The sequence below is a fragment of the Lottia gigantea genome, assembly GCF_000327385.1.
Source record: "Lottia gigantea unplaced genomic scaffold LOTGIsca_55, whole genome shotgun sequence".
NCBI classification, from domain to species: domain Eukaryota; kingdom Metazoa; phylum Mollusca; class Gastropoda; family Lottiidae; genus Lottia; species Lottia gigantea.
In genome coordinates this window covers 883,567-898,512 of record NW_008709889.1, presented here as the reverse complement: position 1 = coordinate 898,512, position 14,946 = coordinate 883,567, and the positions used below count along the sequence as shown (strand labels likewise).

The 14,946-nt window shown below is 33.2% G+C and overlaps 1 protein-coding gene across 1 annotated transcript; it reads left to right on the top strand.

The window, feature by feature from the left end:
• Positions 1-1,216: 1,216 nt before the first annotated feature.
• Positions 1,217-3,817, top strand: LOTGIDRAFT_234779 (hypothetical protein). The gene is made up of 4 exons (XM_009063072.1): positions 1,217-1,349; positions 2,519-2,670; positions 2,988-3,064; positions 3,367-3,817. The coding sequence occupies exons 1-4, from the start codon at positions 1,232-1,234 to the stop codon at positions 3,533-3,535; spliced, it is 516 nt and encodes a 171-aa protein (XP_009061320.1). The 5' UTR covers positions 1,217-1,231; the 3' UTR covers positions 3,536-3,817.
• Positions 3,818-14,946: the final 11,129 nt, after the last annotated feature.

Here is a 14,946-nt window from a genome sequence, read left to right as displayed (position 1 = left end):
ACAAGACATAAAATTTGTCATTCCTCTTCAATGAGTTTGTAAACTTTTTTCTACACCTCAAGTCAAATATTGAGTAAAAAAAATATATCCAAATCTACCCCTCCTGATGTGGACTGAATGTTGGAAATACATGTCAGCAGCAATTTAGCAAACAAATTTTATCTCATAACAGTAATATAGTATTAAATAGGCCTAATAAACAGAATTTATGCAATTTGTTTGTCCATAATTATGTAATCAAAAAACCAAACAAGATCAGTTGTATGAGAAAGCTAAGCCTATTTCTCCCTTAATGCATTTCAACTTTCAAAACCAAATGCTTGTTTATTCTATAGACAATCTAATTAATAATTAAAATAGCCGGAGATATTCATTTTAAAAACTTTGACCATAGGAAGTAAATTATATAAGTTAAACTTTCCATCCTGATTCATTTATTCAAAAAAAAAAAAAAAAAAAAAAATTCATACTGCAATTTGAATGATTTCATTTCCAGTGTTTTTCATAGTATTTAAGTTAAGGTTAGGCTAGTTGACTGCCTATGTCTGATTTTGTATGATTTTGTTTACATTGACTACACAGTGTCACAATCTTATCAACTTTTATTGCATCTGCAAAATAAGTTATAAAGTTACCTGTATTTCGGCCATGTTTCCCAAATCCTATTACTTTCTTATTTACAATTTCGGCTTCATTCAGCCAGGTTTGATTAAGTTAAAAGCAAAATTACTAAGGGAAACTTTTTTGATCTGGCCATAAACAATCAATCATGGCGGATAGTTGCTATGTTGCTAGGTAACATGACGCTTTGGAGATAATTGTTTCACAATTTTAGAGATTAAACCTATAACATGTAATAATTAGTAAATAATTAAGCTCTAAAATTCTACATTTTTTTTTTAATTTAACACAATAATTTATTTTTGAAAAAGATTTAAATAGACTTCTAATGTGTGTTATTTTCGTACTTGACCAATGAAATTCAATACTATGAAAAGTTATGAAACGAAAGTATTTCATACCCTTTAAAAATAATATGTTCATAAAAGTTGATATCTACTATGTATTCAATTATTGTTTTAATTTACTGTAGGCGTAAAATATACACTCTATCTATCTTTCCAAATCCTTTATTTCGTTTCATTAGTTTTCCTGAAGGGAAAAATTAATTAACGCACGTGGGTTTGTTTTGATTGGTGAACAATGTCAACAAAATGATCGTTCGACTTTGATGTATATAGCTTCCTTTGTGTTGAAAATGGTCTCAAACCGATTTCTGGTTAAAGTAGCCATTGGTGGAGCAATATTTACGTTGACCTCTATTTCTGGAATGAAAATTTACATTGAAAGTTAGTTTTCTGTCCTGACCTACCTACACGCATCTAGAAATATGATTTCTTAAACAATTTTACAATTACATATCAAACTACAAAACTAGCACATTTAAACACTGTTTTATTTTATTTTTTTTAATTCAGAGCTTGAATGGACATGTGTGACTTTCTGGGGAGTTGATTTGAGTCTTGAATATATTATGTAAATGTAACCTATATTATAGCATATAATTGTTCAACAGCAAATTTCATCAAAATTCATAACAGAAATTATTTTTTATGTCTTAGATGTTTTTTCAGATATTCTATAAAATAATTTAAATCGGTTTGTTCTAATTTTCTGTATGAATCCCCCCATATCTGATGAGTAACCAACTCGACACTGCAAAATGCGTCACCTATTTTCGTGTCAAATGTTTGATCTATAAATGAGTCGAGAAAAACACGTTGTATGGATACCGGGTGGTATAATTAACTTCTCTTAGTATTTATCTTTAATATCAATTCATTATAACTAATGGCAATTCCTTCAAAGAACAACGATTTGAAAAAAAATAGTGACTGTCAAAGTAAGATAATTATAACGTAAGAGTAATTTATAATTGCTTAAATTCATTGAAACAACATAAGAATATGGCCCACATTGTGTTCTGTAGAATTTTTCTGCCGACATGGAATCCGCTAATTTGTCACGTGAATTTGTTCACTGGAATATATTCTAGCAGACAAGACTTGGAATTCCGAGTACAGCTTGGGATTATAAGGATAATTAGCCAAGAACGTGAAATTCGCCATTATGTATATGTCAGAAATAGATAATAAATTTGACATTGCCTTTGAATGATAGGAAAAATTTTGCAGGTTGACGTTGTGGAGATTACCCATGTTTATCAAAACATGAAAATGCAGAGGTCAAGCAAGGTCAATTATTTATCATTTCTGTATGAAAATCACATAATTCCTATTAGGAAATTCTTCCTATTTCTATATATTTCTTTTCTATATATGGCAGTGTCTCAAAAAAAGATGACTCGTCTTTTTAATTCAAACGCATATAATTCTGGACACACCATTTTGATGGGGAACTGTGAACATTATTACTGATTGGCTTAAAAATTCCCATTTCTGAGAGTAAAGTATGATTGATGAAAAAAATACTGCAAGATTATATTTTTTGTTTATAGATAAATTTCAAAGGCAAGACTTTTATTTGAAATCTATGGATTTGTTAAGGAATTATGAGCCAGCAGAAGAAAGACTGGGAAAGCCTATCATAGACAGAACAATTAACATTGGGGAATTACATCACAACTATACAGATGGAATAAATGCCAGGGTAAACACAACTTATGATACAATTTACATTATTTATATACAGGTTTTCACTTGCATTTAAGTATTTACAGATGCATGGCAATATATTGTATCATAGTTATTGCCTTCTATACACATATAGGCAATGTTGGTTCTCCATTACTTTCTATACATTTTGTTTGTGATGCAAAAACTGTACCATTTTCCTCATTTTTATGTGCCTTAATATTTTATAAACTGTTCTTTCTGAAACTTTCTTTTTGAAACTTTAGTTGTGACTGTGTTTTTCACACTTTTTTTGTGAACTTTGTTAATGAATGGTCTTTGTTTCTTTTTCAGTTAAGGATACCATTGAAAGGATCCATAACAAATGGTGCTTTATATGTCCTTGCTAGCAGAGAGACACCAAAGGAAAGGTAAACCAAACTAACCCTGTATAGAAATAACATCATTGATTCATAGCTTAAAAAAAAACTTTTTTATAATGTTAACTAATTTTAAAAAAACCTGAACATGGAAAGCAGCTGAGTAAGTTTTTTGACTGCCCTGGCCACTAACTATCAAATATGGTAGCCATGTGTACTCTTTTTGAAGTGATAAATGCCCCTCTTGCTCACCTTTTGTGAGTATTGTTACCATGCTTTCATCTCCGTTAGAACTAAAAAAAAAGGCTCATTTGCTGCAAATAATGACTGTATTTTGTTAATTTGTCTTTCAGCTGGCATATTGATAAATTAGATTTAGAAATTCCAAGTCATTTTCAAAGATGGACATTTTATTATGATCCAAGAGATTCCTCTAAGGTTAAAATTACTGGTGGTTCGGATGAGGCTGATGAGACATCAATAATAGACAATAATGCAGTGCAAGATACACAGGCTTCCTGATTTTATGTGATAGTACAATAAAAGTCAATTTTCACTAGTAGCTGATCTAGCTGATGAAGTGGTAACTGTATATGAGGTGCCATTAAAGGGACAGAAAAGAAATTTCTGGTAGTAAATCATACCTTGTTCTGTTAATCTAATCAGTAATAAAGTTCACAGCTTACCGTACAAATTTGAAGGAATTATGCTACTTTTGTAGAATTTTTAGACGCCAAAACCTCTCTATGTGAATGTATATTGTCTTCACCCCCGTCGGTCCGTCAACATTTGCTTGTAAACGCTATAAAAACTCGATTTTTTGATGGAAGCAAATGAAATTCGGTATGTGTATACATATTTATAAAACAAAGATCAAGTTCGAATTTGAGCTATTTTCGACCGATAGAAGCAGAGTTATTGCCCTTGCCCCAAAATCTTGAATATACTATTACTCTGTTAGTTTTCAACAGATTTTGATGAAACTTAAAATGGATGTTATTGGACCTAAAGCAAAAGGTTTGAAAAAGTTTAGTTTACTTCTTACGTCAGTTTTGAGGAGTTATCACCCTTTCACCTCCATACAGTAAGTGCTTCTATCAACATCAATTGCTCGTAAACACTCTAAAAACTAGAGTGTTTGAAGGAAATCAAATGAAATTCGGTATGTGCATACATCCGTCAACATTTGCTTGTAAACACTCTAAAAACTAGATTTGTGTATGTGTATACATATTCATAAAACGAAGATCTAGTTCGAATTTGAGCTATTTTCGACCGTTAGAAGCAGAGTTATTGCCCTTGCCCCAGAATCTTGAATATTTACCATCCGCATGCCGTGGTGGGCGTATATGGCTGTGGTCCACTATCTTAGTAATACTATTCACATAGATTCAATAGTCTAAATCAACCACCTAAAATGCTGCACTTGTTGTCTTTTAAGATTAGTTGAGTTATGAACATTGAATAGTATTGTAGTAATGCTGTAGTGACTGTTGTTAGATGTAATTACATATTTCTAGAAAAATGTGATCATTCTTTGATAGATTGATTGTAATTGTGCCCAGCTATAATATACAAATTTTAATAATTATGTTGGTGTATTTTTTCCTTATAAATGTATAATATTTTCAAGGGAAACTGAGTAAAACAAGATTTCTAAGGATTTCTCACTTCAATATAATTTCATTGAATTAAGACAGCTTGCCAGGCAAGGTAATATACGCCCACTGGCAGCTTTGATTTTGAATAAAAATATTTAGAAGTACAGTAACAATCACCAGTATGAAATATTCAACCTTCAGTCATACACTTCTTTTGAACTCTTTAGGGCGATACTGAATAATATTGATTGATTTTTAGCTCGTGAAAATCTAGAACGCAAATATTCAATCTTCAGTGCGGGACTGAATAATGAAACCAAGTTTTGTCAGAATCCAGTAAGAATCATGCCTTTTAGTGCTAAATTTGAAAGCGTTTTCCAGAACAAGGGCAATAACTCATACTAAATATTTTTCAATTCTTCTGATTTTCAATAGGGTTCATCCTTGGGTGATAACGAACATTCACATCAAGTTTCATCAAAATCTGTCAACAATTGTGCCTTCTAGAGTGATTACGAGCTAAAAATTGAACGTGTTTCCAATAGCAAGGGCAATAACTCATACTAATTATTTTTTGATTTTTTTGATTTTCATAGGGTTTATCCTTGGGTGATAACAAACACTCATGCCAAGTTTCGTCAAAATCCGTCAAGAATTGTCCCTTCTAGAGTGTTTACAAACTAAAAATTGAACGCGTTTTCAAGAACAAGGGCAATAACTCATACTAAATATTTTTCGATTATTCTGATTTTCAATAGGGTTCATCCTTGGGTGATTATGAACACTCATGCCAAGTTTCGTTAAAATCCATCAAGAATTGTTCCTTCTAGAGTGTTTAGGAGCTAAAAATTGAAAGCTATTTCAAGAACAAGGGCAATAACTTATACTAAATATTTTTCGATTCTTCTGAAATGAGTGATTACGAACACTCATACCATGTTTTGTCAAAATCCGTCAAGAATTGTTTATTGTAGCGTGTTTACAAGCAATTGTGGACGGACCGACGGACATGGGTGACGGCAATATACGCCCCTCATTTTATGCGGGCGTATAAAAATGTGTTACATGGGAGATAATTGTAACCGCTTTTCACTCGACTGAGACCACAATAGACTGATGATAAAATAATTCGTTTTCAGAATAATAATCCTTCATCAATCTGAAATAGTGGACACATTTTGTGGATTTGAAGGCTCAAATTTCGACGATGAGCTATGAAGGCTATTACTGTTTAGCTTTCTGAGACTAAGGATTTGTCCAACGGATAGTGAATCTGCCCCCTATAAGTTTGATGCCCCAAATTCTGATGTCGACTTTCAAATAAATTGATATTTTGTAAGAACTTCCTATAATATGTCGTTGTTGATGCACTACCGGTAGAGAAGAACGGACCGTGCCAGATGAGTTGTAATGCCAAGAATTCGGATAATTGATATAGACCTGGTTTCACCTGTTTACGTTTTCATTTTGTTTCCAATGTTCCTTTTAAGTATGTTGCTTATGTTGCAATTCCCGTGCATATTAAACTGTTTGTCTTCGACGTACAAGCTCGAAATCTTTCCAACAACATTCAAGAGATTTCACCATTGCCGTATTAACGATGCTGAAATTGAATTGGCTTCAGTAATTATCTATCTATTCAAACTTCTTAACTGTCACATTCAGTCAATGTGACATTAAAGCTGTAGTCCGGTGTACCACCCAGTTGAACGCATTATTTTCCGTTCTAGGAAACGTATTTTGAATTATAAAACAAATTGTCAGTCCATTAAGGGCATATAACAGTTAATGATAAATCATATATTCGAAAATGAGATTCAGAACTAAGCTGCCTCAGGCTCTTTGGAATAATAAGTTAAAGGAATACTAAGAATTTTAAACTTGGCCAATCAGAGCATCTATTCATCAGTAGATATACCTGTTGTCTTAAGTGTACTTATAAAATCCGATTAATCCAAAAAAAAACTTAGTAATTGTCTAAGGTTTTCCAATAATTACTTAGTTTTATTTTCCAATTTTCTAGATTTTACAGAGATTATGTTGTAACTTTATGACACCAGGTAAGTTTACTGATGAAAATATATACCCATATTGACCATTCTTGATAACTTAAATTTTATGTTCATTCTAAGACGTAGTATCACTTTACTATCCTATTATTGAAACCAAACTATATAGATAACTAGGAAAGAACACTATTTATTTCTTAGTTTGCAGTACATGTATAAGTTCGAAATCATCTAATAGTCACAATGATGAACTGAAATTTGTCAGTCAGTTCAAAGGAGATGACTCGGACTAAGATGGTTGCAATGAAGTGTAAGATATATAGTTTATCTTCAAGAAGAGACCGTGATTGTTTGGCTAGACTGGTTTTAATAGCCTAATTTAGTTTTGTCTTATTTCTCTCTAATCTGCTCGGACAATATCTACTTTGAAAACTTGTGACTTGAATGGATCAAGCATCCTTTCCCGGTCGACTTTGTATTATCAAGGATAAACACCAATTTCAGGTCTGTGACTGCCAATCTGCCATGGGTTGTTGGCTAGACCCGTCTACGAGCATAAAGCACGATCCAAAATTTCTATTAAATTATCTTGCAACGATGCACAATGAATCAAAATAAAGTTAATTCATGAATATTTCTGTTAAAATTCGTTTGAATCTGGTATACACAATCCTTCAGCAGAGTGAACATGGTAGTAGTCACAATGATGTGAGGTATTTAAACTATGCCTATACGGCGGGGGAGTATTTATACTTAAATATTTACTAACCCTGCCTATATACGCAAGTCAATGTTTTCGTTAAGTTGGTTTATTACAACTATGTTTGATCTCAGACAATCAACAAATGTGATATATCCTGTCTCAATGGAAACATTTCCAGAGAACTTGCATCAGTTTTCCATTCACTCACAGTGCTAAATTTGAAGCTTTTCTCGACCTCTAATTGCTATTTGTGACTTATGTTTTTCAATTCTCTCAAAATTTACTTTGACATACGACTTATGTGTCATGATTATCGGTTGTTTGGTAGATGTTGGTTAACTTTCGCTTGCAGCGGATGCTGATACCGCAGACTAGGTAATTGTTGGTAGTCTTAGTAGTTGGTAATTGGATTGGTGTCATGGCTATCAATAGAAGTTTCAATTTATAGTACTACTTATTTGACTATCCTAGTAAATACCTGCATTTCTATCACTCATAGTTTCTATTTTTAGTAATACTAACCCGACTATCACCAGTACTTTCTATTTATAGTAATACTTACCCGACTATCACCAGTACTTTCTATTTATAGTAATACTTACCTGACTATTATCAGTATTTTCTATTTATAGTAATACTAACCTGACTATTATCAGTATTTTCTATTTATAGTAACATTAACCTGACAATCACTAGTAGTTTCTATTTATAGTAATACTTACTTGACTATTACCAGTAGTTTCTATTTATAGTAATATTTAGCTGACAATCACTGGTAGTTTCTATTTATATTAATACTTACCTGGCTATTACTAATTGTTTCTTTTTTTAGTAATTATCTGACTATTACCAGCAGTTTCTATTTATAGTAATACACCACTGACTATTTCTATTTATAATGATACATACCTGACTAATACTAGTAGTTTCTATTACGGTTGTTTCTGTTTATAATAATACATCACTGACAATCACTAATAGTTTCCATTTATAGTAATACACCACTGACTATTACTAGTAGTTTCTATGTATAATAATACACAACTGACTATTACTAGTAGTTTCTATTTATAATAATACATTGCTGACTATTACTAGTAGTTTCTATGTATAATAATACACCACTGACTATCACTAGTGGATTCTATTTATAATAAAACTCTCTGACTATTACTAGTAGTTTCTATGTATAATAATACACCACTGACAATTACTAGTAGTTTCTATGTATAATAATACACCACTGACAATTACTAGTAGTTTCTATGTATAATAATACATCACTGACAATTACTAGTAGTTTCTATGTATAATAATACATTACTGACTATTACTAGTAGTTTCTATTTAATAATAATATATTACTGACTTTTACTAGTAGTTTCTATGAATAATAATACATTACTGACTATTACTAGTAGTTTCTATTTATAATAATACATTACTGATTTTTACTAGTAGTTTCTATTTAATAATAATACATTACTGACTTTTACTAGTAGTTTCTATAAATAATACTACACCACTGACTATCACTAGTGGATTCTGTAAGATATAGTCAACACTCAACAATATTTCGTTCTTTATATTTCGTAAAATGAACGCAATCAGTTCATAAAGAGTTATCTGCTCCAACAAGTTTTCTATTCACTACATGGCGCCCAACGTGGGGCAAAAAACTCACTTTTTTGAACATTTAAAACACTTAACCTACATCAAAAACCATGCCAAAAGCTAAAGAAAGGTTTGATCGAACCAAAGCAACACGCAGGGGCCACAGAGCAGTGTTAACTAGGTATATATAAATGAGGCAAGTAGACTGATGAAATTCGACATTACGTCACACAACGAAACAAGTACGACCATGGCCGAAGATATAATGATTCAGGTACTAAATACGAAAATAGAAGAAAAACTCCCAACAATTACTGCATTAGATGACGAAATACTTAATATGTGGGCAGTAGACGACATCGAAAAGGAAATAGAAGAGGCCGACGATATCAAAACAAGAGCCCTCATGACGATTCAAGACCTTCAAACACATATAAGGGGGCCGATCAAACCTATGACGTCAAATGTAAACAAAAGTCCAACAATCACACAATCAAGCCCATCTATTCATTCAACACCTCCTTCTACACCACAACCGCAACAAATTGACAATAGAGATAGAAATTCGACAGAAGGCAGTGTAATTAACAATTTACATGAAACACAAATGCAAGTAGTGCAGGATGAAATACATGGCTTAGACCTGGGCCTACAACAGACAGAAAACACTGCTTCCGCTAATCCACCAACACATGGAACTATAAGACCCAAATTACCCAAAATAACACTTAAACGGTTTAATGGTGAAATTAAAGCGCAGTAAATAAGAATACAGCTATATCAGCAATTGATAAGTTCAATTATTTGCAAGGTTTATTAGAAGGAGATCTTACAGGAGAGGTTTGGTAACCCACATCACATCATATCATCACACATGGATAGTCTCATGAAATTACCAAATTGTGCAACTGATGGTAAAACTTCACAGTTAAGATATTTTAATGACCAAGTGAGTGTTAACATTAGAGGTCTAGAATCACTAGGCATTAAACCTGAACAGTATGGTAGCTTTCTCATACCAGTTATCATGTCCAAACTTCCAACTGAAGTCAAACTTCAAATTGCCAGAGTTACCAACAAACAAGTCTGGGAAATAGGTGAATTATTGAATGCCATAAAATCTTTAGTACAAGCTCCAGAACTTATAGACACAGTGAAATCTACACACAGAACCACAGGCAAAGACAAATATTACTCACACAGCAACACAAATAAAACATCATCTGCATCATCTGCATCAGCTTTATTCACTCGAAATGATGGTCCTTGTGATCGAAAATGGATACCAATATGTGTATTCTGCAGCAATCAGTATTTCTCTTCATCATGTGAGAATATCTCAAATGTCAAACAAAGAAGAAATATTCTTAGCAAAACCAAAAGATGCTTCCTATGTCTCAAGAAGGGACATAACTCCTATGAGTGCTCAAGTGACAAACTTTACAGAAATTGTCAAAATAAACATCATGCTTCAGTCTGTGACAAGCAATCCATCTTTCAACGTTCAAGGATGAATCTCAGCAATCAAATACTCAACCAAAACAAACTCGAGCCAATACAAGTTCAGCAAGTACTTCATCTAACGCTCGTATTGAAATCAACTTTAAACCTACCCACAGTAAAATCTGAAACATTAAATTTAAACACATTTGGAAGTGACAATTGTTCAGAGAAAGACTGTGATATAGTTGAAATCGCATTAAATCTTGAGAATGGAGACATATTCAAAATTCACGCATTAATCTATGATACAATTTGTTTGCCGTTAGAAAAACTCACCATTTCCCCATTTACACGATTTAGATTCGGCTGATTACAGAAATGATACAGACTCGGATTCGATTGACATTCTTGTTGGTTCTGATTATTTTAGGGATTTGATCACAGGTGATATTATTAGAGGAGACAGTGGTCCAGTAGCCATTAGTAGCAAGTTCGGATAGATTCTCTCAGGAAAACTGAACAATTAAGGCCAAGATAGACATTCATTAGCTTCACTAATTATTGACAGTCACAATCATAACAGTTTAACTGATAACACATCAGAATTAGTGGATACCTTATCAAAATTCTGGGACACAGAGTCGCTCGGAATCAAAGATATTACTGATGATTTGGTTGAGACCAATTCATTTACAGACCACATTAATTTTAACAAAGCGCTCCAAAGATACGAGATTTCATTACCATGGAAAGATACCTGTTCGTCTTTAACACAAGCAACCAACTTATTTCAAGATTACACCAACTGAAATCACGACTGAAACAAGATATTTCGCTATTCAACGAATATGATAAAATTATACAAGATCAGCTCGACACAGGCATCATCGAAGCGGTCAATGATGACGTACATCTATCGACAGACGCACACTTTCTACCACACCACGGTGTCGTGCGACAAGACAAAGAGACAACAAAATTAGTATATAACGGTTCATCAAAGACGGAGAATGGATTCTCACTGAACGATTGTCTGCAAACTGGTCCTAATCTTAATCCTCACATTTTCAACTTACTCGTCAACTTTCGAAAACAACCAGTTGGAATCACATCTGATATAGAGAAGGCATTTCATCAAATATGGATTGAACCTGAGGATCGGAAACTTAGATTTCTATTGTTTGACGACATAAAGAAGCAAGATCCAGACATCATCCAGTATCAATTCTGCAGACTTGTGTTTCGTCTTACGTCAAGTCCAGCCATCTTAAACAGTACAATACAGAAACATTTAACCAATTACAAAGATGGTGAACACGAAATCATTGAACGCTTGTCTCAATCTCTATATGTAGATGATTTCGTGGGAGGATGGAACAACACTCTCGATGGTTTACAACTCTACGAAAAATCCAAATCAATACTCCAAGATGGAGGATTCAACTTAAGAAAATGGCATACAAATGATTCAGCACTACAGAAGAAAATCAACGACCTAGAATCACAATCCAACCAAACCGTGGTAAAGATTCTTGGATTAATATGGAATACGCAACAAGATGAATTTAGATTTGATTTCCAATAACGTTACCGTTAACCAAACGTTCAGTGTTAAAATTGGCAGCTAAAATTTTCGATCCATTAGGTTGGTTAAGCCCATTCACCATCCATTTAAAAACTTTGTTCCAGACATCATGTGTAACCAAAACAGATTGGGATACAGTACTTGATCATAAACTCCAACAATGGTGGAAACAACTTTTTCAGGAACTTAATATATTGTCTGATGTTCGAATACCTAGATGTTGTTATGCAACCAACAGACAACGACTTAACCAACAGCTACATGGATTCAGCGATGCCTCAGAGACAGCATATGCAGCGGTAGTGTACATGAGAAGCGAATCCAACGATAATAGTTTAGACATACGTTTAATCGCATCTCATACCAAAAGAATACCCTAAAAGAATAACTTTTAGGAGCTAATATCTTGGCCCGTTTAGTACACACAACTCAGCAATCCATACATCGTACAACAACTGACATACAGCAATTACCTATTGTCTTATGAATCGACTCTTTCACAATATTGTGTTGGATAAGGAACAACCGCCCATGGAAACAATATGTCCAGCATCGTATCACAGAAATCCATCAACTAACTGACAAGGACAGCTGGAGATTTTGTCCAGGCGTTGAAAACCCAGCCGACATACCATCACGTTCTTGTAAAGCTCAGAAATTACTACATAATCCAAAGTGGTGGGAAGGCCCTCCATTTTTGAAACAATCAGCTGAACATTGGCCGGATTTGCCCACAACGTTTGAAAATGGTTTAGCAGAAGAGGAGCTCAAGAAAAACCCTAAACCTATAACTATTTCGCTTTTAACCACCATAATTCAACAGTCAATCTTGATTTGATAATGGACATTAATCGATTTAGTTCCAAGCTGAAACTTATTCGTGTTACATCATTAGTCATCAAGTTCATCTCATTATTGCGCCATCCAGCTGCAACAGATAAACTTATCAGCGCATCAGATATTCAGAATGCTGAAACTGAATGGATAAAGACAATTCAACGAAAAACATTCAACTCTTGAGTTTGAAAATCTACATAATGGAAACAAGACGACAACCTACATCAAACAATTCGGATTATATTTGGACTGAAATGACGTCATACGTAGCAGAGGTCGTATCAACAATGCCAACATTCCTTATAACGCAAAAAATCCAATACTGCTACCATCAAATCATCGTTTTATAGAACTTTTAGTATCAGAAAGACACAATCAAGTGCATCACAATGGCATTCAAGATACTTTGAATGCATTTCGTACCACACATTGGATCTTAAAGGGGCGTTCCGCAGTTAAGAAATTAATACACAGGTGTGTAGTTTGCACACGGTTCGAAGGAAAATCCTACACACCACCTTTAATGCCGGACTTACCTGAATGTAGAGTTAGTGATGAACCGCCATTTGCAAATACTGGCATCGATTTTGCTGGTCCGCTATTAGGGCAAACTTCAAACAATGTAACTTTAAAATCATATGTATGTTTATTTACATATGCATCCACTCGTACAATTCATTTAGAACTGGTTCAAGACTTAAGTGTTAAATCGTTTATGGAAGCATTTAGACGGTTTTCTAGTCAAAGAGGTTTACCATCTAAGCTTCTTTCGGACAACGCCGAAACATTCATTAAAGCTGCTTCAGAAATCAAGAAAATAATCCGTTCCCCAGAAATTCAACGCTTTCACACCAATAAACAAATACAGTGGACATTTATCATCGAAAAAGCTCCTGGTGGGAAGGATTCTGGGAAAGACTTGTGAAAAGTGTAAAACGCTGTTTAAAGAAATCCATTGGAAGATCTTCATTGAATTTTGAGGAATTACGAACATTATTAATAGAAATTGTAACAACACTGAACAATAGACCTATTTCGTATGTGTATGATGATGACAATGGAATTTCATTTCCGTTAAACACCCTCTGATATGATATATTGCCGTCGTATATCTGTATCTCCTATTGATAGACATTTTGAAGTTTCAAGTACTTATAATTGCTTAACTAAACGAGTCAAATATCATTTTCGTTTGTTAGACAATTTTGTTAAAATGTGGAGAAATGATTATTTGTTAAATCTACGTGAGCATTCATCCCAACAGAAACCTAATGCTCAGTCTGGCTCAAATATAAGAGTAGGCGACATAGTTATTATTAAGGACGATCATTCTGCCCGTTGTCTTTGGAAATAAGCCAAAGTGGTAGAACTGTTTCATGGAAATGACCATTTGGTGCGAGCAGCATTAGAACAAGTTTTGTCAACAGCAAATGCAAAGAAACCAATTCATATGCGTAGACCTATCCATCATCTTATCCCTTTAAAAGTAATTTCTAGCGACAATTAAAATGTGAACATAATTATTTTGTGCATTTGAACATTTTATTTGAACAGTATATGTTTTTGATTACCTTTCATTACTTTGGTAATCAACCCCGGCAGTGTAAGATATAGTCAACACTCAACAATATTTCGTTCTTTATATTTCGTAAAATGAACGCAATCAGTACATAAAGAGTTATCTGCCCTAAAAAGTTTTCTATTCATTACAGATTCTATGTATAATAAAACTCTCTGACTATTACTAGTAGTTTCTATTACAGTTGTTTCTATTTATAATAAAACACCACTGACAATCACTAATAGTTTCTGTTTACAGAAATACACCACTGACTATTACTAGTAGTTTCTATTTATAGTAATACATCGCTGACTATTACAGGTAGTTTCTATTTATAATAATACATCACTGACAATTACTAGTAGTTTCTATGTATGATAATACATTACTGACTATTACTAGTAGTTTCTATTTATAATAATACATTACTGACTATTACTAGTAGTTTCTATTTATAATAATACATCGCTGACTATTACAGGTAGTTTCTATTTATAATAATACTTACCTGACTATTACTAGTAGATAGGTTCTATTTGTAGTATTACATCACTGACTATTACTAGTAGTTTCTATTTAT

Excerpts from the sequence above, each read along its gene's own strand:
- LOTGIDRAFT_234779 (XM_009063072.1), top strand. The coding sequence starts at position 1,232 with ATGTATATAGCTTCCTTTGTGTTGAAAATGGTCTCAAACCGATTTCTG. Across the intron at positions 2,671-2,987 it reads CAGATGGAATAAATGCCAGG|TTAAGGATACCATTGAAAGG; the intron begins GTAAACACAACT and ends TTTCTTTTTCAG. Across the intron at positions 3,065-3,366 it reads AGAGAGACACCAAAGGAAAG|CTGGCATATTGATAAATTAG; the intron begins GTAAACCAAACT and ends TTTGTCTTTCAG.